The sequence below is a fragment of the Zingiber officinale genome, chromosome 2B (assembly GCF_018446385.1).
Source record: "Zingiber officinale cultivar Zhangliang chromosome 2B, Zo_v1.1, whole genome shotgun sequence".
In the NCBI taxonomy this organism is placed as follows: Eukaryota; Viridiplantae; Streptophyta; class Magnoliopsida; order Zingiberales; family Zingiberaceae; genus Zingiber; species Zingiber officinale.
The window spans coordinates 105,848,435-105,872,889 of record NC_055989.1 but is presented as its reverse complement, the minus strand read 5'-3'; the positions used below and the strand labels follow the sequence as shown (position 1 = coordinate 105,872,889).

The 24,455-nt window shown below is 37.8% G+C and overlaps 2 protein-coding genes across 11 annotated transcripts; one reads left to right on the top strand and one right to left on the bottom strand.

The window, feature by feature from the left end:
* Positions 1-14,711: 14,711 nt before the first annotated feature.
* On the bottom strand, positions 14,712-24,355 carry LOC122046661 (pentatricopeptide repeat-containing protein ATP4 homolog, chloroplastic-like). 9 transcript variants are annotated; one of them, XR_006130345.1, is made up of 5 exons: positions 22,104-24,355; positions 20,053-20,121; positions 15,912-16,880; positions 15,515-15,622; positions 14,712-15,387 (listed from the first exon to the last, which is right to left on the bottom strand). XR_006130345.1 is itself a non-coding variant. In XM_042607446.1 (2 exons), the coding sequence occupies exon 1, from the start codon at positions 24,211-24,213 to the stop codon at positions 22,117-22,119; it is 2,097 nt and encodes a 698-aa protein (XP_042463380.1). In that variant the 5' UTR covers positions 24,214-24,355; the 3' UTR covers positions 15,875-16,172; positions 22,104-22,116. The 9 variants fall into 9 exon arrangements, 2 of the variants coding, with proteins under 2 accessions (XP_042463380.1, XP_042463381.1); XR_006130343.1 differs by lacking the exon at positions 20,053-20,121 and having other exon boundaries at positions 14,712-15,063; positions 15,245-15,387; positions 15,916-16,880; XR_006130344.1 differs by having other exon boundaries at positions 14,712-15,622.
* LOC122046662 (microtubule-associated protein 70-5-like) lies at positions 16,075-20,016 on the top strand. Of its 2 annotated transcripts, XM_042607449.1 has the most exons (11): positions 16,075-16,214; positions 17,243-17,328; positions 17,421-17,486; positions 17,580-17,750; positions 17,846-18,016; positions 18,106-18,261; positions 18,349-18,495; positions 18,683-18,754; positions 18,833-19,348; positions 19,427-19,560; positions 19,770-20,016. In XM_042607449.1, the coding sequence occupies exons 1-10, from the start codon at positions 16,115-16,117 to the stop codon at positions 19,538-19,540; spliced, it is 1,599 nt and encodes a 532-aa protein (XP_042463383.1). In that variant the 5' UTR covers positions 16,075-16,114; the 3' UTR covers positions 19,541-19,560; positions 19,770-20,016. The 2 variants fall into 2 exon arrangements, with proteins under 2 accessions (XP_042463383.1, XP_042463382.1); XM_042607448.1 differs by having other exon boundaries at positions 18,833-19,560.
* Positions 24,356-24,455: the final 100 nt, after the last annotated feature.

The following is a 24,455-nucleotide window of genomic DNA, read 5'->3' as shown; positions in this document are numbered from 1 at the left end:
GTCACTAGTCGACTGACCTCTATGAAAAAATTGACCATTACATTCAAATAGTTTGATACCAGCCGACTGTCATACTTACCAATCGACTAATTTTCATGGGGCTAAGGGAACAGAAGCATTATGTTCACTACCAGTCGACTGGTACTTGTGTCAATCGACTGGTAACTCTGCAACAACAAATTCTCCATCATTATGAGTTGTTGGTTCTCAACCACCAATTAATTGAGACATATACCAGTCGACTAGTAACCCTAACTTAAGGTTTTACCCCCGAGTACAATCACTCATGCACTTGTCCTTACCCGACTAACCTAAATCTAGCCTTCTAGCCTCATCCATCAGCCCCGCGTCTCTCGGATGCCTCCCCATTCTTCACACTTTGTCTTCTGGAGCTTCCTTTGACCTCGTCCCTGTTATCATGTCATCCTTTGCCAAGAGACTCTTCACCTCTGGGACTTCAACCATTCTCAAGTCACACTTGGACTTTCATTATTGTACCTGTATCCTGCACACTCACAATGCATATCAAATATAACAATAAATATAACTTAAATCTTTGCCTAAACATCAAAACTTAGGGCACCCAGATTGCTCCAACAATCTCCTCTTTTTTATATTTGGCAACCCGTTTAAGTCAGGGAAACAATAATGCAATACATATGCAAATAAACATGCAATTTACTTATACATAAATCATGGAATCTAATCTTAGGCTCCCCTTTCACCTAAGCTCCCTCTTGAGCTAGGATTTCTTGCAAAGGTATTTAGGTTTCCCAATTAAACTTAACACTTCTCCCCCTTTGTCATATATTAAAAAGAGTTCCAACAATATCTCAGTCATTGAACTCTTTAACCTCTAATGCCCATAAACATCATGTATTAATTCCCCATAATATTCCCAAAATAATTACTTTAAATAATTGACACTCATCAACCTAATTTATACTCTTTCATTTCTAGATTAGAAAAACTAGAAATTATTGGAGAAAATCCTACCAAATATTGGGGCAGAGACAACGTCTATTGTAAACTACGAATAATTAATCCAGATCTTACAATCAAAGCCCAAGACTTAAGATATACAAATTGAGAAATTGACGAATAAACCAACTACTAACCTTAGGAGCTATCCAGAGATCAACATCTAGACACAGAAGTCTAGCCTTTATAGTTAATAAAGGAACATAACAGAAACATGATCAATCAAGAATGGTTTTTAATTACAAAAAACTTAATGATAATTGTCAAGAAGATGACTATAAGATTCCAGATAAGGACCAACTTTTAAATAAAATTCAAAACTCTAAATGGTACTCTAAGTTTGATATGAAATCAAGATTTTGGCAAGTCAAAATGCACCCTGAGTTTATTGAATGGACAACCTTTTCTTGCCCTGAAAGACATTTTGAGTGGCTTGTTATGCCCTTTGGTCTTAAGGTTGCCCCTTAAATCTGTCAAAGAAAAATGGATGATCTCTTTATAAATGTTTCCATGTTCACTTGTGTTTACATTGATGACGTCTTAGTTTTCTCTAAATCTAAACAAGAACATTATGTTCATCTTAATATTATTTTTAATCTATTTAAAAAACATGGTCTTATTATTTCTTGTAAGAAAATGCAACTAGCAACTGCCCATATAGATTTTTTAGGTATAGAAATAGGCCAAGGATAAAAAGCACTTGAAGCTCATATTTCAACAAAAAATTCTTACTTTTTCTGATAAAATGGAAGACACTAAAACTCCAGGAGCTTTTTTTAGGTCTCCTTAATTATGCATGTCCTTACCTAAAAGACATAGTTCAGCTAAGTGACCCTTTATATAATAAGACATCATTAACAGGAAAAAAATATTTCAATCAACAAGATATAACACTAGTTCAACAAATTAAATATTTAGTAAAAACTATTCCTATATTAGCCCTGCCACTTGATTCTAACTACTTAGTTATTGAAATAGATAGGTGTGAGACGGGAGGGAGAGGAATTTTATTCAGAAAAACTTCCAAATATGACCCTAAAATTATTGGAACTTTATGTCGATATGCCTTTGGAAAATATCAAGAAAAAGGGCATTTAACTTCCTTAAACTATGAAATCTTAGCTGTCATTTATTACCTGAGCGCATTCATATTATTTATCTACAATAAATAAAAAATTACTATTAGAACGAATTGTGAAGCTATAGTAAAATACAATCAACAAACAAAAGGAGTAAGAAAAGAATTAAGCACCAAGCATTGGATGAAATTCACATATATTATTATCAATAAAGGATTATGTATTCACTGGAAACATATAAAAGGAATTAATAATTCTTTAGCAGATACACTTTCTTGGTTATTACATTAACTCCTATCATATTGCTAACTCCTCTATTTGATAGGAATATGGACCGACCAAAAGGTACATATTTTTGCTACCAAAACTATGCATTTTGGTAACTAAGACTTACAACAGTTTACACAGTATAAAGACCAATTCCACTTCTCTTTTAGAGAAAAATTACACCACATTCAAAATTGTATTCTTGACAAAATTATATTACCCTATGTTGAATAATTTTGTTGCAGGTATTGGGGAAATATTCTGAATTTGCAAAATATAAATTCAAATTTATCTGTTGAGAGACCTAAGCGGATGATCTCAAGCTGTCAACGGAGTTGGTTTCTGCCAAGTGTTGCCAAGTCACCGACTGCCGAGTCTGAGTGTCTAATCCAAGTGCTGAGTCGGCTGACTGCCCTAGTCGGGAAGAAGTAGCAGTATCATCCGAGATTGTTAGGATCCTTTGTACGCGGCTAGAGAGGGGGGGTGTGAATAGCCGACCCCAATTTCTCGTTTTTCTTCCTACAATTCGTTAGCGCAGCGGAAAAACAAACAAGGAAACGAAAACAAGAAGATCAAACCTCAACGCGTCGATGTAACGAGGTTCGGAGATTAGGGCTCCTACTCCTCGGCGTGTCCGTAAGGTGGACGAGTCCAGTCAATCCGTCGGTGGATGAGTCCCCGGAGAACCGGCTAATACAATATACTCCTTGTGGGTGGAGAAACCTCGCCACAATATTCTTGCAACAGCAAGAAAGGAATACAACAAGAAATACAAGAAGACAAGAACAATGAATGTAAAAACACAGGTTTTCTTGCCTCCTCGCCGACTGGATTTCGTTGAAGCAGCAGCTCCTCAGAACACCTACAACAGCAGGATATCCCCGACTGAGATGGCGCGTCGCTGTGAAGCAGAGCTCAAGAATGGCATGGTGCAGGAGGCTCTGGAAGATGCTATGCAAGAAGAGGAAGTATTCCCAGATTGGCCTACTGCTTACCATCTCCAAGCCACTGCCCTCCTGAGTCTTGGAATGGATAGTGATGCCCACGACATGATCAAGACTGGCACTAGGCTAGAGAGCAAGAGGAGCAACAGAAACTGATGCAAAACTTTCCTCTGGTTTCTTTTGTCTCGCCCTGTATCTACAACTTATCTCTTGCTCGATTTCTTATCACAATCAGGTGGTTTTATATCGCCTTGTTCGCTTGTCGATGATAGAATTTTCAGACATGAAGTGAGTTTCATTATCTTCGTCATATCTGCAAAAAGAACTGATCACTGGATCGGTCCGGTGATCGATCCGAGCTTGGTTTTGCCCAAACCAAGTCCCAAGACTTCCAAACCAATATCCGGTCAACCTTGACCTATTGGTACTTCATCCTAAGCATCCGGTCACTCCCTTGACCTGCTAGAACTCCTCGCAAGTGTCCGGTCAATCCTTTGACCTACTTGGACTTTCCAACACCAAGTCCGATCATCCGATCCATCCGGATTTTCCCTTGCTCGGCTTCACTCACCAGGACTTTCAGCTTCACTCACCGAGATTTCACCGCCTAACATCCGTTAGGACTTTCTCACCGCCTGGCTTCACTCACCGGACTTTCCACACGCCTAACATCCCGTTAGGACTTTCCACCGCCGGCTTCACTCACCGGACTTTCCACACGCCTAACATCCAGCTAGGACTTTCCATCGCCTGGCTTCACTCACCGGACTTTCCACACCGCCTAACATCCGTTAGGACTTTCCACTGCTGGCTTCACTCACAGGACTTTCCAACGCCTAACATCCAGTTAGGACTTTCCCTGCCAAGTCTCCATACTTGGACTTTTCAGCCAAGTCTCCATACTTGGACTTTTCGCGCGCCACCTGCTGGACTTTTCCGTGCCAAGTCTCCATACTTGGACTTTTCCATGCCAAGCTCCCTGCTTGGACTTTTCCGTGCCAAGTCTCCATACTTGGACTTTTCCCGAATCAGGTCAACCAGGTCAACCTTGACCTACGGTTGCACCAATAATCTCCCAAACATCTATTCTTGTCCCACATCAAGAATAGAACTCTCTCACGAGTGTCAAACATCAACATGCAACACAACTAGGTCAACCTTGACCTAAGGTTGCACCGACAATCTTCCCAAGTCAAACATCAAAATACAACTCGAGTCACGTCAACTCGAGTCAGGTCAACCAGGTCAACCTTGACCTAAGGTTGCACCAACAATCTCCCCCTTTTTGATGTTTGACAAAACCATAATCAAGTTAGGTTAAACCGATAACCTTAACTCAGGTTTTCCAATGTTCTTCCTTGAACATTCTTTCCAAACTCCAATATTCTCCCTTGAACGTTTCTCCCCCAAACTTAGGTTAACCCGATAACCTAACTTGGGTTCCCCAATAATTCTCCCCCTTTTTGACACACATCAAAAAGAATTCCAATGTTCTTCCTTGAACATTCCTTGACATTCTTCCCCTAGCTTAGGTTAACCCGATAACCTAACTTGGGTTCTCCAATAATTCTCCAATGACTACTCTCCCCTTTTTGACACACATCAAAAAGAAAAAGGAGGGTATCAAGGTCAAGAGTTTCTTCCTAATGAAAGTCCCATACCTTTCATTTGAAACTCTTAATTTCCCCCTTGATACTAAACTCAACAATCAACTTAGTGATAATCTCATATCACTAATCCTTAAAAGTCTTTTGGAGTAAAAACTCCCCCTTGACAATTAGGTAAAACTTCCCCTAAAGGTCAACTCCCCCTTGACCATTGCACCAACAATGTCTTGGCGAGTTTCACACCTTTAGAAATCCACAAAACCCAACTTCCAGCTGAAATTTCAGACCAACATCTGAAAATCAGAAACTGGCATGCACTGATCGGTCCCCAGACCGATCAGAATCCCCCTGGATCGGTCCCCAGACCGATCCACCCTTCACTGATCGCGCTGGATCGTCACTGATCGGTCACCAGACCGATCAGAACTTCCCTGGATCGGTCCGGTGACCGATCCATACTCTGAAATCAGAGATTTCTGATTTCCCTTCCCGGAAATTCAGAAACTCCTAATAAATTCCAGAAAATTCCAAATATCGTAAAATTTTGAGGATACACTCCTCATACCATATACTATCACGGAAAAATAATTTTCTATGAAAATAGTTTCCATTTTTCAATCTTGATACAAAGTTCAAAAACTTTGAAATAGTTCAAGTTTAACTCGACTTTGTATCACAATGTTCAATGATGAATGCTATCACTAGGAAAGCTTCATCAAGGTTTTTCAAATCAATTTTAAAATGCTTTTAAAATCATTTGAATTTAGGACCATAATCTTAGGGCTAGATGTACATGACTTGTACACAAGCTTTCCCTATGATCCTCCATTTCTTGAATTAGGCTCATCTAGGTACAAGAACTATGCACCTTGATCCTAACTCATGATCCTAATATCTCACACACATCTAAGGTGTATCAAACCACATTCAAGTCAATTTGATGTGAGATATGGGTTAAGGTCAACTTAGGCTAAGTTCTCATGTATTTTCTAAACACCAATTTGATCTCAATATCAAATTATATGTTTGTCCTTAAATCAATTTCATTGATTATAATGCAAGAGATGATGACATGGCATAAAATGGTATCATAAATGAACACATGTGCCAATGTCATGATGTCATGGCATAAAGTTTGAAACTTAAATAAACATGGCATAAAAACTAGCCTAAGCATTATCATGACATTTCAAATGATAGTAAAACTAAACATGATGTCATGACATGTGAGGGCAACCAGTCATGGCAAGTTAGCTCAAATAAAATACCTAAATTCCCTATCTAAGTATCCTTAGTCTTAGTTAACTTAAAATCTAACCCTAGATTGCCCATATATCCCTAAGAGAAACCAAAATCCCAATTATGGTATTTCTCTAGGTTTTCTTAAATTGTGCCAAATAAGATTAAAATCGATATTTTTCAAATATGACACAATTTACTCTTCAAGGAGTAAATAATAATTCTTTTTCATTTTCAAAGGTTATCAAAACCTTGAAAATACTCCTTGAGTGTCAATTTCCTCAAAGTTGAGTTAACTACCCTTCTAATTGGAGTTGACACTCTCTAACCCATTTATGGGGTAGAGAAGATGCTCCTAGGAACCCAATACCTATTAGAGCTCATTGGGTTCACTAAATATTCACTAGGGATAACTTCCCTAGCAACCCTCCTAATGACCTTCTTAGGCTTTAAAGCCTTGGTCATTTGGGACTCATCAAGATCAACTCTAGGGGTGACTCCCCTTGTGACCTTGGTGATGGTCTTCCTAGCCCTAGTTTTTGTTCCATAATCGAATGGAACATTATGGTAAGTGGGCTTGACCACTTGGGACTTAGGTTTGTGACCCAAACCTTTCTTGTCCTTGAACATTGGTTTTTGACCCTTAGAGCCTAGAGATGACTTCTCCAAATTTTTAAGAGTCTTTTCCAAAGTATCAAGTCTTGACCTCAAGACTTGATTTTCCTTCTCTAATACCTCAATTTTTGATTTATCACTCTTCCTTGAGGTATTCCTAGGCATATGTCTAGTTGATTTGGGATTCCTACCTAGGTTATCCTTAGCCTTAGATGGGTTGATCCTAGGGTTAGCCTTTCTAGAATTATCCTTATCTAGACTCACATGTTTAGCTCCTAAGCACATGTATTGATTCCTAGGGTTATCATGCTTGTAATTATCGACAAGTGCAATAAAATTCCTAGCATGCATTTTATTAGAATTGCAAAAATGAACCTTAGAGGTTACCTTAGAGTTTGCCTTAGCTCCCCCTATCGATGTGCTCGGTCTCTTGCCCTTGTGAGGTTGCCTCCCCCTCGGACAATGGCTCCTATAGTGTCCCCTTTGCTTGCATTGGAAGCACACGATGTGCTCCTTGCCCTTGCGTTTCGGGACTCCGGCTTCCTTGACCTTTGGCGCCGGTGGAGTCTTTCTTACCCTCTTTGGACACTTACTCTTGTAATGTCCATGTTCCCTACACTCAAAGCACATAATGTGTAATTTAATTGAGCTTAAATTGCTTGAGTTACCTAGGGTCGAGGGTGGATGCGAGCTCTCTTCTTCATCCCTTTCGGAGGTAGAAGCTTCTTCTTCTTGCTCCGAACTTGAAGAAGAACTCTCCTCCTCTTCGTCCTTAGATGTTGAGTAACCCTCAACTTCTAATTCCTCTCCTCCATGATGTGAGCTACTTGATGACTCACTTGTCTCCTCTTCATGGCTTGAAGTGGAGCTCTCCTCATGGTACTTGGCCAAGTTATCCCATAATTCCTTGGCATTGTTGTAACCTATCTTACACAAGATGTTAGTAGGCAATGAAAATTCAATTATTCTCGTTACCTCTTCGTTGATTTCGGATTTGTGAATTTGTTCTTTCGTCCACTCCTTCTTCTCAAGAGATTTTCCTTCCTTATCCACCGGAGGAGTAAAACCTTCTTGTACACAAAACCAATTCATTATGTTAGTCATAAGAAAGTACTTCATCCTTACCTTCCAATACGCGAAGTCGCCGCATTCGTAGAAGGGTGGAATGGTGACGTCTTCTCCATAGAGATCCATCTCTAGCCCGTGCTCCCCCGGGTGTTGATCCGTCGAAGAGCAACCTGGCTCTGATACCACTTGTTAGGATCCTTTGTACGCGGCTAGAGAGGGGGGTGTGAATAGCCGACCCCAATTTCTCGTTTTTCTTCCTACAATTCGTTAGCGCAGCGGAAAAACAAACAAGGAAACGAAAACAAGAAGATCAAACCTCAACGCGTCGATGTAACGAGGTTCGGAGATTAGGGCTCCTACTCCTCGGCGTGTCCGTAAGGTGGACGAGTCCAGTCAATCCGTCGGTGGATGAGTCCCCGGAGAACCGGCTAATACAATATACTCCTTGTGGGTGGAGAAACCTCGCCACAATATTCTTGCAACAGCAAGAAAGGAATACAACAAGAAATACAAGAAGACAAGAACAATGAATGTAAAAAACACAGGTTTTCTTGCCTCCTCGCCGACTGGATTTCGTTGAAGCAGCAGCTCGCAACACCTGACGAGATATCCCGCCGAGAAGCTCACGCGAAGCTTAAGAAGAGCTCAACAAAGCTCAAGCACCACAGCACTTAGCAGAAGAGAAGAGGAAGAAGTAGCAGCAGCGGCCTCGACCCCTTTATACCGCGAAGAAGGCAATGAAGAAACTAGCCGTGCAGCCGTGGACGACCGCGTTGTGTCCGATCGACACGTCCGTTCCGATCGTGACGGGGCGTCCGCTGTCGACGTGGACCGACACGTTGTCCTGCACGTTCGACCGATCCCTACTCTTGGCTTTCATTCACGACATCGTCTCGATCGATCCCTGACCGATCAGATGGCCTCGTGGACCGATCACCGCTTTCGCTTGTCGATCGGTCACGACCGATCAAGAATCAACAGAGCTTTGTTGATCGATCGGTCACCGCACCGATCGAGCAAACAAGGTATCACCGGATCGGTGCGGTGATCGATCCGAGCTTGGTTTTGCCCAAACCAAGTCCCAAGACTTCCAAACCAATATCCGGTCAACCTTGACCTATTGGTACTTCATCCCTACCATCCGGTCACCCTTGACTGCTAGAACTCCCGCCAAGTGTCCGTCAATCCTTTGACCTACTTGGACTTTCCAACACCGAAGTCCGATCATCCCCGATCCATCCGGATTTTCCGCTTCACTCACGGGACTTTCACCGCTTCACTCACGAGATTTCCACCGCCTAACATCCCGCTTAGGACTTTCTCACCGCCTCGGCTTCACTCACGGGACTTTCCACACCGCCTAACATCCCGCTTAGGACTTTCCACGCTCGGCTTCACTCACGGGACTTTCCACACCGCCTAACATCCCAGTTAGGACTTTCCACCGCCTGCTTCACTCACCGGGACTTTCCACACCGCCTAACATCCCGTTAGGACTTTCCCCCTCGCTTCACTCACTGGGACTTTCCAACCGCCTAACATCCCAGGACTTTCCTGCCAAGTCTCCATACTTGGACTTTTCCGCAAGTCTCCATACTTGGACTTTTCGCGTGCCAAGCTCCCCTTGGACTTTTCCGCCAAGTCTCCATACTTGGACTTTCCGCCAAGCTCCCTGCTTGGACTTTTCCGTGCCAAGTCTCCATACTTGGACTTTTCCCGAATCAGGTCAACCAGGTCAACCTTGACCTACGGTTGCACCAATAATCTCCCAAACATCTATTCTTGTCCCACATCAAGAATAGAACTCTCTCACGAGTGTCAAACATCAACATGCAACACAACTAGGTCAACCTTGACCTAAGGTTGCACCGACAATCTTCCCAAGTCAAACATCAAAATACAACTCGAGTCACGTCAACTCGAGTCGGGTCAACCAGGTCAACCTTGACCTAAGGTTGCACCAACAGAGATGATACCGAGTACAATCGAGTCGAGAACAGAGTGCTCCCGAGTAGACAATGAGTCTCCTGAGTGGATGCCAAGTCGGTAAATGAAAGTGTCGAGTCGAGAAAGATTTTTTATTGCTTGAAAACTAAGATGTGGAGACCTACATTCAACGTAGTTTTCTCAAAACAAATTTATCCCACCTCCAGCTGTGCTTCGAGGTTCTATTGGGTTGTCTATTTCCCAAGATACAATGACAGGCCATGATCACGACAAACTAAGAAGGTACTCAATTGCTATGACGAGGTAATTCTGCCAAGCGGATGCACGACGAAGAAAAAGAGAGAGGGGAGAGGGATGCAAGTGGATGGAGATTTGGGTCTTTGCTATAGCTTTCGTTGTTATCTTTTTTTTTTTACTTAAGATCTAGCCTCCTTATATAGAGCACCTCCTCTCTGGCTATGTTAAATGACCATTTACTGTCATTACCATCTGGATTGAAACGTCAGTCATTTCACTAAGAGGTTATGGATACGTCATTAATAATAGTTAATGCATCACAACATCAATTAAGTCATCCACACATGAGAGAAATTCTTTCCCTTTACATTTATTCACATCATATATATATATATATATATATATATATATATATATATATATATATATATATATATATATATATATATATATATATATATATATAGGATTGATATGCTGCGGGACTTAAGACGCGCGACTGTGCGCGACATATGTCCTGATCGGTCCACAGATCGATCAGGATATGCACTGATCGGTCTGTGATCAGTTTTTTATTTTTATTTATTTATTTTTTTTAATATTTTAAATTTAAAAAATCATTTAAAAAATTAAATATTTCCTTATATAAATTTTTAATACCTTAATATATCCCCTTAACATATTACAATACTCAATAAATGCTTAAATTAATTTTATTTTAATTTTTTTAAAAAACCAAACACTATAACCTAATTGGGAAGCCTAAACCCCAGAGGTAAAATCTAAAAAAAACAATAACTTTAATACTACAACCAAAGCCTGAATCCTAAAAATAAACTCTTAAAAAAATATTTTATTTTTTATTTTTTTTTCAATTATTTTTTTAATTCATAAATTAAAAAAATTAAAAAAAAAATAAAAACAATTGTTATCTACGCGACGCGTACAGTCACGCACTATGACATCGCGCAAGATAACAAATTTATATATATATATATATATATATATATATATATATATATATATATAACAATCTAAACCAGCCAATTAACCTTTGAATTATCAATGTCGTGTCAACTTCTCTTACCCTAGCTACATGTTTTCCACAAACAAATATTGTTATATCAATAGGGATTTACTAAAGAAAGACCAATAGTAGCATAAAATAAAGAAAATTCCATATGCAGACACAAATATCCCACCCTATCAATCAATGAGCTCTATTTTTTAATATTAATTATCACGTGCTTGATGAAGTAAGCATGCCATTTTTCTTGTTCATGCCGCCGTCTCTTTCAAAGATTAGCCAAAGATAGAGATGTAAAGGAGTTAAGTCATAATATTTAAATTTATTTAATAAGATAATTAAATAGCTGAAGGAATCAAATAGTTAAAATAGTTATTTATATTTGACTTAATTCTTTTTATATAAATTTAATTTCAGCTGAAGGAATCAAATAGTTAAAATAGTTATTTATATTTGACTTAATTCTTTTTATATAAATTTGAGTGAAATTAAATTTAATTCATTTAAATATTATAGACTCTCAATTTATTTGATTATTTAAAAATTTATAATTTTAAAATTATTTAATTAATTATTAAATTTGATAATATAAATTTATTCGATCACCTTAATTAATTTATTTTATATAATTTTACTATCCTAAGATCGTATGTCGTATGTCGTATGTCGTATGCCTGTGTACATTAAAAAAAATTATTTCGATTTGAATTTTTTTTTATTTAATGTGATAATCTAACACCTAAACCTAAAAAGTAAAATTGTATTGGAATTAACCGAAAGTTTAAAAAAAAATAAAAAATAAAAAAAATGAAATGAAATGCGATGGTCGTATGACAGATCCTTAAGTTTATTCTGCAAGATAACTTCAGTGTGTATAAGATTTTGCTAACCAAAAGATCTTATGTCGCACATCCTGCACATCCTGTGCACACTAAAAAAAATTCGAATTGAAATTTTTTTTACTTAATACCCTACAGGAGAAAAAACAAATGAAATGCACGAGTTCGTATGATGAATATGTAAGTTTGATATATATAAAGATTTTACTATCTTAAAGATCTTATATCGCACATCTTGTACACCTAACAATTAATTTGAATTTTTTTTACTTAATACTATAATTTAACCCTTAAATTCTAATGATAAAATTTTATTGGAATAATCAAAAACTTTTATATATATATATATATATATATATATATATATATATATATATATATATATATATATATATATATATATATTACTTAATACTATAATTTAATGCATAAATCCTAAAGTAAAAATCTTGTTGAAATAATTGCAAGCTTTAAAAAAAAATCAAAAAAGTCCTTAGATTGTGCTTTACTAGATCTTGCATATCTAAGGTGTTAGTTAATTACTCTGACGAGTCAACTTATGAAATTTGTGAAGTGAATTTCGGATATGTTGTTGTTAGGCTTAATTGCTTTAAGTAGATGGTTGACTAAATTTACTGGTTCGCCTGTGTGTCCATTTCAACTTGGTCAAATTTGTATTTTAAAAATCATATTTTATTGATAATTTAGTCCAATTTAATTATAAAAAAAATTGAACAATGAAGAACAAGTTAAAACGGGAAACTTTTACAAAATAAAAATCAATGAAATTGCATATTTAATTTAAAGCTAGCTTTTTGAATCCGTTCTAAACACTGTGATTTAAATTGGATATATTCCATTTTTTTTATTAAAAATACATATATATTTGAATTAAAATAAGAAAATAAATTCTGATCTATTTATAACATAATGTATCTGAAACTAAAAATTTTGAAAATTTTAAGGGTGTGTTTGGTTTACACATTTTCTATTTTCATTTTCTGAAAAAACACGTATTTTTTAGAAAACAGAAAATGACTTTTTGTCATTCTCTATTTTTCTAAAAAACGTTATCTAATTTTTTAGAAAATAAACATGAAAAATACAAACCAAACACCATTTTTGAAAAACGCACATTTTTCAAAAAATGAAAATGAAAAACACACAAATTAAAAGCATCCTAAAATTTTCACCTTTTGCCATATTTAATATATAATCCAGTCTCAAAACATTGGAAAAACAAATGTACAATTGGGCCTGGAATTTGGACCTAAGGCCCATAAGCCACTAAAATTACTGGTTTCCTCATTAATGACTTATTCGGAATTTAAATATGAGGAATTTTATCAATTATCAATACTATAAAGTTAAACATAAAAAAAAAGTCTAAATAGAATATATATTCTATTACAAATGTTCGGACTTTGTCCAACTAATTCTATGGTAGACAACCTTTCTCTCAGGTTCACCTACCAAGTATATCCCGAACACGACTTACGCAAATTCAAGATATTCAGCTGATTTGAAATTAGAATATGATCCCCTAGATACTTCGAATTTGAAGTTTATTGAGGCCTTCCCAATCAACTACATCAATGATTTGGATTCCTATCTGTAGCATAGAGCATGAGTTTATCTATTATGTTATGGTCAATTTTCTTTTTATATTTTCATTTTTTTTTTTGCTAAATATGCAACTTATTCGATCCTGATCTTATCAACTTTTTCTGTCAGACAGCCTTTAATCCTCTCCCCCATCTCACTTTTTTTACACATTAATTATAATAGTGAAGGCCACATTTCAGTCTAGATGTAAAATCATCAACAACAAATTGTTAGACAATATGTTACTGAAAATATTAAAAACATTATAAAAATAAAATTATATAAATCAATTCTAATTTATTTATTGAGATGATCTGAACGAATAATCTTAAACTGTCAGGGTTGATTCTGTCAAGCTTCCGATAGTTTGAGTTGAAGAGTTGATACGGTGTATAGTAGAATCGGGAGTCGATTGTTAAATTAGAAAGAGAATTCGCTGACTATAATATTGAGGCCTACGTTCAACGTAGTTTCCTTGAAACAAATTTGTCCCACCTCTAACTGTGTTTCAAGATTCTCTCGAGTCGTTTGTTTCTCATGATACAACAGCAAAACCACGCACGCAACCAAGACTAGTTGTTCATGGCAAACTGAGAATGCACTCGTGTGTTATCAAGTAGTTCAACCGAACAGATGCACGACTGAGAGAAAAGAATCGAGGAATGAAGATGGAAGCATTATTTTGCTTTCGCTCTCGTTTTCGCTTATCATCCACTACTCTATTCCTTTGCTCAAGATCCAACCTCCTTATATAGAAACTCACATTATCTGCAATGAATGATCAAATTATGATCATTTAATACTGGATTTAACGTCTTGATTAATGTCGAGACGTTACGAAATCATTATTAATATGTTTAATATCGTCGTTAATGCCGAGACGTTACAAAGTCATTATTAATGAATTTAATATTATCATTAATGTCGAGCCGTTATGAAATCACCATCAATTTCATATTAATGCTTTCATTACCCTCTTGAGCAAGTGGGAAAAAGAGATTCGATGACAAAACGTTGATTTATTCACTTGGACAAATCTTGCCTAGACTAGTCCGACATTCAACGTCTGTAGATTGTGCTTGCACACGAGTCAACCTTGATTCAGTACAATCCGAGCCTTAAGATTTGCACCCACCCTTGCGCATCCACGCGTGAGAGAGTCTCTCCCCAAGCATATGTTTACAACATCAATGTATGTGCCATAATTTAAATCAACAATAAAACTACGAGACTTCTAATATGAAACTAATAACTCATGCAAAATAAAATTTCTTCGTCTCATCTCCGTCTCTTTATTGTATTCACATTTCCAACCCAAATTTCAAAGATTTGCAAAAGTAGAGAATAAAAGCAGTTGTCTACACATTGACAATGAAAAGTTAGTAGTTGTCTGAAAATTTTATTTAAATGAAAAAAAAGCAAAGATGTATGATTATCTATTTTATATTTGAATTCAATAGATTAAAAAAAACATACTGACCTCAGTAGATAGTATTTCCACTTTGTGTCACCTTCTCACCAACCATTTAATCCAAATCAATGGGCCACTAGACATTTTGATCAAAGGCTTATAATTGTAAGCTTTGCTTTCAGATTTCACATTTCGACCTGTTCAAAAGCGCAACAAGAAGTACAATTGTTAAGCCAAATAGACAACAATAAACAAAAGAACAGTTCACATGAGTCCTATGAATCTTTTCCAAGAAGTTTGTCCAGTGTTTGATTTCTGTAAACCGCGTTCACCGGCTACACAGATTATGATATATGTAAAAAGAAGAAGAAGAATCACCTAATTTTTGGATAAGCTTCACATCACAATCTAGTTTTAGTTGGAAATAGTGAAGCTGAAATCTGAACTCATCAAATGCAATGTGGATTCAATGACCAGAAGCAAGTAATGTTGCACTGGCTGGTGATAAGAGTCTTTATCCTCTAACAAGATCAAAAGAATAAAAAAAAAACTTAATGATATAAATTCTTCCAAGCTAAGAATTAGGCCTTCTCTCTTTTTTTCCTGCATCAAAATAATCTCTCTGAGTCTGTTCAACCATGAACTTACCTGGGTTTATATGCTCGGCTCAGTGCAAACAGGAGAACGTTTCTTTGTTGGCTTAAGTTTGATACATTGATTGCACAGAGCCTGATAAACCATTACTTCTTTTTCTGCCTGTTTCAGTAATAATCACAATCACACATTTATAATCTGCTTAACAAGAAAAAAGAATATAACAAATCTGTTCTCTGTATTAGCCTGTGTATTCGACGCCGTCACAAGACTGAAGCTTGGATTTTGCCTTGTTTTCGTTTTTATTTAACACAATCTTTGATTGATAGCTATCGACAACAATCAAAAGTATAACCACACAAAACCGTTGTAGGCCATGCTGTCAAATCTACACGCTAAAAACTTTTTTTTTAATGTAATTCAAAAAACAAAAGTGATTGAGGAGTTGCACCTACAAATGATAGCTATCAAGCTGAGTTGTAGCCGGCTTCAGCTGCTCTTTCTCTGGTGAATACCACCTGGAGAATGGGCAGTGTTTGTCAAGATACCCTTCATCATAAATTGCCATGAATCCTCCAGTTTTTGTGACACGGTTGTCTTCTCTGGAAGTGAGAAGAGGAACAAGCTGCTTGAAGTAGAGAAGTGTGCGGTGCAATGGGCAGCTTGGGAGATGCAGCTGGGGCCACGGAACTCTTTGCTAGCCCTTCTGACCCTGTAATAATTGAACTCAACAGGTTGCAAAATTGTATTATGGGTATGTTTGTCCTTTGAACTTTTTTCCTTCAAGAGTTGCTGTTCTACTTTTGGTCCCTGACCTAATTGTTCAGACATCCATTTTCAAAAATAAATAAAATAAAGGGTAGGGACACTTGAACCATGGTTTCCTGCTCGTACGGTCAAGATTTCATTAAATAAGATGGTTATTCTATTGTTGACGCTGGAATATAAATTACAGAGGGCATTTTTCTGTGTATTGTGAATTTCTTGAACTTGGAAAATTGTTTTATTGCAGAAAGAGTTTTGTTCATGTCCATAGAAAGTGCCAAATTTGAGAAGCTAGAAATCAGGCAAACAGTAAGCACAGATATGAAGATCAAACAAATGAGGTCTGAGACTTAGTGAAACCTTTTGTTAGAAATAAAATGGCAAACCATCCAGATGTCCATATTACCTTCAAGATAAATATATGATTCATAAGAGTTCAGGTTCTAAGTTGCTTGTTAGAATGCTCAGGATGGTTAAGATCAACATAGATAGCTTGAACATGTAATAACCTATGAGATCAATCTTTACTCTTTCTGGATGAAATCCAATGCAGGTTTTCTTGATAATCATAATTGCCTTATTAGTAACAGCCTTTAAAGCAAGACTGCCAGACACTCAAGAGTTGTTAGCTAGATTGTGTTGGTAGTTGGCTTACCTGTATGAAAGAAAATGATCTGCATGAGTTCTTATCCACTTGTTTCTCATCTGAATGATTCAGTTTCAACAACATCAAAGCAAGACCAAGTACAAAAGAAAGTGGTTTTGACTAGTAATCATTTTCTTTAGGATAGTGGTCTAGTTATTTAAGGATGGAGCATCAGTTTCATGGATCCCAATTATTAATCCAAACTGTTTTGTTATTGTCTATGCAGGGATCATACTTCTACACTTGCATCATTTCGCCTTTTTCTTATGATAAACAAAAAACAAAAAGAAGCTAGTTTAGCTTCTGGCAATAAGTTTGATAGCATAAATTCATTTGAACTAACTTGACTAAATTCAGAGCTTAACCTGCAGAGAAGGAAAGGGAGTTGGGACTAGCTAAAAATGAAATCAAGGCCTTGAAAGCAACTGAAATCTTGAAGGATAAAGCTGTTATGAAGGTAAGTAGAGAATAAGAAACATGAGATATCAGTAACCCAACCAAGTATCCTTATTGAGTTTGAACTAACCTTTTCTATTTCATGTTCTCTAGTTAAGTAATGAACTGACGAAAATGGACGAAAAACTCTGGACCACCGAGAAACAACTTGAACAGAAGGTTTTTATGAGAGACTACTTTTTACAAACAAAAATCTTGCAGAGTGATTAGCATCTTGGCTAGTTGACGAAACCATCATTTCCTACATTGCAGAATCTTGACATAAAAAAACTAACCAATGAAAAGAAAGAGGCACTGATAGCACAGTTTGCTGCTGAAGCAATTCTAAGAAGGGTCTACGCAACTCAAAAGGATGAGGAATTCATTCCTGTTGAGGTTCTTCTAGCACCATTTGAGTCAGAAATCAAGGAATACAGAAATGAGGTACCATTCTCTAACATTTTCCATTCTGGAAGTATGACTACATTATAGCATTATAATTCTAAAAATATGGGATTTTTCAAACTAATCACATGCAGATTCTGATGCTTCGAGAGGATATAAAAGCATTGGAAAGATTGACAAAATCTAAAGAGGAAGCACTAGTGGAAACAGAAAGTCTTCTGCATAGTGCACTTGAACAAACAAGGAATGTAGAGGTGGTGCAGAACAAAAATCATGAATTAAAAAGGCAAATAGAGATCTACCAGGCATAATTAGCTAGCATTAAACTATTACTTTGGCAAATTAATGAAGTACCAAGCCAGGCCTTATGAGTGTTTTTTTTTTTTTTTTGCAGGAAGAGAACAAAATTCTAGAGAAAACATATAGAAAGAAAGTTGTTGAGGTAGAAAAACTTATGAAAACCATTCGTGAACTTGAGGAATCTATTCTAGCTGGAGGTGTGACTGCCAATGCAATAAGGGACTATCAGCGCAAGATCACTGAGTTAAATGTAGGTTTCAGTCCATTAAGTATTTGCAATTTGGCTCTCTGTATCTACACTGGAGGTTAAAATTTTAGACAATCAACAAATTTCTAGGAGGACAAAAGGGTGGTTGAGAGAGAGCTGGCTAGAGTTAAGGTTTCAGCAAGTAGGATAGCAACAGCTGCAGCTAACGAGTGGAAAGATGATGGAGACAAAGTCATACCTGTCAAGCAGTGGCTGGAAGAGAGGAGAGTTTTTCAGGTTTGCTAATCTATGAAAATTCTCTTATATTCTCGATAGGTTATGTTGAAACCATCTATAAGTGGACTTGTGTTGCTGTTCAAGTGCAATAACATGGTTTCTGACATGTCTCTATTTGCATTGCTGACACTATGTTTTGGTACATATATGATTTCTCCTGATAGCTCCTAATATTGGCAAATTGTAGGGGGAGATACAGAGGTTAAAGGATAAGTTAACTTTAGCAGAGAGAACAGCAAAGACAGAGAACCAACTGAAGGTAAGATACTTATTGACAAGTTCTTGTCTGAATTGAAAATAATCAATATTTTTTATAATGTTCACCCTATCATTGCAGGAGAAACTAAGCTTGAGGTTGAAAACATTAGAACAGGGCATGAAGCATTCAAGTCTTCACAGTGAGAGAAAGAAGAGTGGATTGCCATCACCCAATGACCTAAAGAAGAGTCCTTACGCATCCAACAATGCAACTGTATTGCAGAAGCCTAATTCAAATTCTGGAGATGCTGATAATGCCAGAGGAACAGAGAACTTAAACTCATATGTTGTGAAAAAGAATTTGCTAGCTTTGAGAAGCAGGTCATATAATGACACTGGGAAGGAAAATGCAGAAACAAATGTTAGGCCCAATGGACATGCAGATGATGTTATTACTGGAAGAACAGAGGTCAACCATGAGGTTAAGGAAAAAAAGTATGAAGACATCAAATCACAGAATGAGAGCCTAGAAGATGGCTACGAAGATATGGTGTCAGGCTTTCTTTATGACAAACTGCAAAAGGAAGTTATAAACCTGAGAGAATCTCACAAGGACAAGGATAGTGTATTAATCATGAAAGATGACGAAATCAAGGTCTATATAAAACAGTTCATTCTACTAGGGTTAACACATAAGTGCTCTAGCTTAATTAAAATAATTTCTTTCTTTCAGTTCCTCCTAAGGAAAGTTGATGTGCTAGCAAAGGCTGCAGAAGTGGAATCCAAGAAGAAAAGAAGAAATGCTAGAGAAAAAGAAGTGATGATTATCTTGGAGGATAAAAAGTGAAACACTGGCATCTGAAACAGGTAGGTAAAAACTGGTTTCAGGGGTTGTGAAACTCACTTTATCCATCTACCACATTCATTTAAACACACAGACATAAATTATAATCTAAATTGTAACATTTCTCTATACTTTCTCATAAGTACATGCCAAAGTTGAGAGTTATTATAGATAAGGTTGTGTGTGCATTATTTTATCTTGCACTGCTAAAATCTAACGGCTAGTTCAACAGGTTTGTGAAGTGACTGAAGCATCAAAAGAATTCAGAGCTTAGAAGTTGAGCATACCATCTAATGGTATGTTGTATCTGGTGATTCTAATGTACAGTTTCAAATAATTATCACATAATAGAAAAGATTGTGGAGTTCCTACCCTTTATTTTTATTATTTTTTCACTGTGCATGTAACATACAATTGAGTTCCAGGAATGTTGAACATTGTATTTGCAATGGAGTAATAGAAAGGAAAATTGTGAATCATGTTCATTGACTGATCCCTAATGTCACATGCTTTACCTCTGGACATATTCAGTGGAACCAATCATATGCATCCTTTGCTCGAACAATTGTGAAGTGAATACTAACCTAAAACAAGTAATTAAGTTAAACTTGAGTTGACTGATAAAAACTTTAATTTTTGGAAATTTTGGCAGAAAATTACTTGGAATCCTACACTTGAATTGAGTGCCAAGTTTAAACTACATTGTTCATCAATAAGCTTACACACATCCAACCATATTTATTAGAAATGAACAAAGATCACTACTCATATGTAATACGAATAAAAAGGAGACTAGCTCTGCTTTTGCAGTTATGTATTGTGAAAAACCTTAGTGACATGCTGGAGCCCATGAAAGTGGAGAAACAAGAAGAGGTTTGAAGTAGATTTCCAAATGCCAATGCAACTGAGGGAGGTTGTTGTTAATCAAGTGAAAGACATAGAAGCAGAACATCATACTCCAAGGCCATCCCACCTAATAAAAAAAAATGAGCTGAAGATATTATTGGAGTTCTGAAAGTATATGCTAACGGCATAAATCTATTCACGGATTTAGCACTCGTCACAACATATGACATTGTGGGTGTTGGAGGGATATTCAGAAATGATGAAGGAAACATATCGGTTGTATTCATTAAGGCACTAAAACTGACTTTTCTTGAATGCAAAGCTAAGTAGCATCAGAAATGGATTAGGAATTGCCTAAGATAGGAGCATTAGTGCATTGAGACTATTCACTGATAGCAAGGAGACATGGAGGAATATGCATAGTGAAACCAAAACTGGAAGAGATTGGTCCAACAAGTTGAAAGCCATCGTCAAGCTGCTATACAGGGAATGGAATGTCACCTATCACCACATGTTAAGGGAGACTGAAGCAGATTGGCTAACAAAGAGGTCCTTAGAAATAGATGCAGTAGGATTGATTCTGATGTAATTTCTGTGGATCTGTTGAGGCACCTCTCTTAGGCTGTGGAAGGGGGATGAATATCCTCTTATTGTTATTGATTCCAGTAATAATTGGCCCAGGTAACCTTTAAACCCAAAAGGAAAACAAAAAGGATGCTTTAGAGATGCAGATAGGATAGGCAAAACATATGCAAAGGAACACGATTGAATCATCTTCTAGATAAGATCCACCACACCTTTGCTCTACATTTCATTGTCGTGCACCAGGCCACCCTTTTACCTGTTTTGATTGTTAACAACATCATGGTTTAAAAGATCATTATGTGTCATTTGGTACAGAAGCATCATATATTCAGCTGGTGGAATAGCACGCAAAATGGACACTCCTCGACATAAGGGTACCACTACCTAATCTACACTCAAATACCTAATTATTTGTTTCCCTGAATCAAAATGTGTTTTATCCTCCACCTCTGCAAGGTAGACACTCCTCAATGTGAGGCTACCTCCAACTAATGTACACCCAAATACCTAATGATTGGTTCCCTGATTCAAAACATGTGTTCTCCTCCACCACTGCAAGGTGAGGTGAGGGATCAAGGCTCCTTCCACTGATTTTCTTCATTGACTAGGGCGTCAAACAGGCTTAACAATTTAAAAGCATGAGAGGATGGGTAGTTATTGTACACCCAAGGCATATGCCAGAGAAGGGCATTAGTACATTACGAAGAGTCCTAGCTAGAGCCAAGTTTTTTTTTTTTTTAATAATTGACAGTTTACATTGCAGACCTTTTACATATGAGATTTTGAATGATGCTTGATCGTTAGATGATATGCATTATGATTGAAAGGTCATATTTAAATTCTTTAAAAAAAATAAAAATAAAAATACAATTAGGCAAACTCAAGATACGACCCTTTTAATTATGTATTTCTGGGTGTCTCAAACAAGGGAATGAGTACCTTGAGTTCATCAAAGCACTCAACTGCTCCTTGAAAGTTAAGGACAACAGAATCAAGCAAAAATAATTTATTGGCACAGAGAGTATTTATTAGCAATGTAGCATGCATTAGAAATCAGCACTAACACCTCATTGACCATAGAATCAAGGGAAAAACAATAAGAGCAGCAATCTCCTTTCAGAAAGTTTTCATTTACCTAACTCTGTAGCCTAAGCAGCAGCTATGTAAGATGAGTTCCCCGACTCCAACCATGATTGAGCTGCAACTTTTGTGGTCAGAAACCATCCAGCCTTGTCTGGTGCTTCATGAAATGGTGCACCAATTTCCCTCAAGTGAGGCTCAAAACAAGATGCTAACCCTTTTTCTGAGTATCTATGTTTTCCATGCCCTGTGTGAATACCAAGTAACGGAGGCAAGTCCTGCCCACTCTGCAAAGATTTGGTTAAATCATTCATCCATACATGTAATGCAGTTAGAGCTGCTCCAAGTGAGAGACTCTTCACATGTAAGGACCACTGTGTAGCAGATCGAGATTGAAGATCTGTGTATATCTCAAGCTGAATTGCCAGGTTGAGGAGCACACAAGCTCTTTCCAAATAGTTGAGGTTTACACAGAGATCTATCAAACAATTACTATAAGCTCTTTTGACTTCACTACTCACATTATTAAAGAGTACTTCAGCTTCTTGTCTAATAGTATCATTGTTACTTCCCTCATCCACCAGTAACATTACTAAAGAACCCAACTGAGTATTTCCTCTTTCAATACAACCAATAATCTTCCCTAGTTCTTCTGTTGCCGTCTGAGCTGCCACATTCAAGAGACATCCACAGAACCTATCATCAGGTTTGATCCCCCACCCTAGAAGTTTGTCAAATGCTTCCACAACACTATCAGTCTTTCCAGCTTTACCGTAGCACTGGATTAAAGATGTAAGCACAAAAATATTTGGCTGAAACCCAGCATCTAACATGTTATTCAACATGGTTTCAGCCTCAGAAACTTTTCCACTACATGAGTATGCAGTTATCAAGGCTGAATAACTCCAGCTATCTGGTTTGGACTCATCTGATAGACCCTTCATTTCATTAAATATTTTCACTGCTTCATCAACCAAACCAACGTCAGCACACATTGACAAAAGCATATTGTATAAGATGACATCAAGCTCCATTTCTTTCTTCATCTGCTTATACACGCTGAGTGCATCTTCAGCATATCTAGCTTTAGCATATGCTCGCAGAAGAGCTGAGTATGTTGCTCTGTTAGGAGCCAACCCCGTGCTGCACATTTCACGGTAAATAGTCTTGACTTGCCATGGCCTTCCTGCCCTGCCCATGGCATCCAACAATGTATTGTAAATAAAAACATTTGGCTTCACACCAAGAGCCTTCATTTCCTCATACACATTCAATGCTCCATCAAAATCACCTGACATGCCATAGACCCTTATCACTGTAGCAAAAGTCGCAGGATCAAGTTGCCACTTTTCCTCACGAGCTCGACCGTACAACTCAAGAGCCATCTCCACATTACTCGACCGACCATAAGCATCAATCATGGCCGAGTAGGTGATATCATCTGGGCAGCATCCAAACTCGGGCATTTTCTCAAACAACTTGACTGCTTGTTCGGGCTTGTTGCAGAACCTGGCACAGCTAATCATGGTCGTGAACGTCACATTATCCGGCTTGATTCCCTTTTCCAGCATGTTCCACCATAGAGCCTCCGCGCCAGCCCAGTCCTTGGACTTTCTGAAAACCTTAAGTGCAACGTTGTGGAGAATTACCTCCCTTTTGATCCTAATGTTGCTCTGGAACCAACGAAGAGCAAGGACGGCGTTATGAGAGTTGGACATGGAGTTAAGGACAGTGACGGCGTCCTGCTCGGAGGCGGCGCTGCCGAGGGAGGCGAGGACGGTGGAGATGGCGAGGTCGGAGGAATCCGAAGAGTCGAGGGAGGCAGCAAGGCGGATGAGGAGGGCATAACGAGAGCCGGAGGTGTGCTTGCGGAGGCGGGAGGCGCGGGGGCTGTTGGGGTTGACCCATATGGAGTTCTTGGAGGGCGTCGGATTGGAAGATGGAGTAGAAGGAGGAGAAGTGTTGGGATCTTCTAGGTAGACGTTGAGGGGCTTGTGAGGATGCCGATGGAGATGAAGGAGGAAGGGGAAGGAAACAGGGTGGGAGGGAATGAGGCTTCTCCTTCTGCTCCTCCTGAGTGAGGGCGACGAAGAAGGAGGTAGAGGAAGGGAGGAAGAGTGGAGGTGCGTAAAGGAACGTGCTGCAGGAGAGAGGTAGAAAGCCATCACCTTGTTCAAGCCGCAACCGCCACCGCCGGGCCGCTACCGCTGCTGGGGACTCGCTTGGCTGCCTTATCGGATAATCCCCTCCCGTTCTGATGGAGCTCGCAAAAAAGGAATTAGTTTCTCGAAGGGACTATTTTCCTACTAGGATGATTTTATCTATTTAATTTGGCAAATTTAGATGAAATTTCAATATTTAAAAAAAAAAAAAAAAAAAAATCTTTGCATGTATGGAAAAATTTAAG

Bases quoted from the DNA above. Each gene is read 5' to 3' on its own strand.
- LOC122046662 (XM_042607448.1), top strand. From the start codon at position 16,115: ATGGGCAGCTTGGGAGATGCAGCTGGGGCCACGGAACTCTTTGCTAGC. The intron at 16,215-17,242 runs GTATGTTTGTCC...CTTAACCTGCAG, and splicing joins GTTGCAAAATTGTATTATGG to AGAAGGAAAGGGAGTTGGGA. The intron at 17,487-17,579 runs GTTTTTATGAGA...CCTACATTGCAG, and splicing joins AGAAACAACTTGAACAGAAG to AATCTTGACATAAAAAAACT.
- LOC122046661 (XM_042607446.1), bottom strand. From the start codon at position 24,213: ATGGCTTTCTACCTCTCTCCTGCAGCACGTTCCTTTACGCACCTCCAC.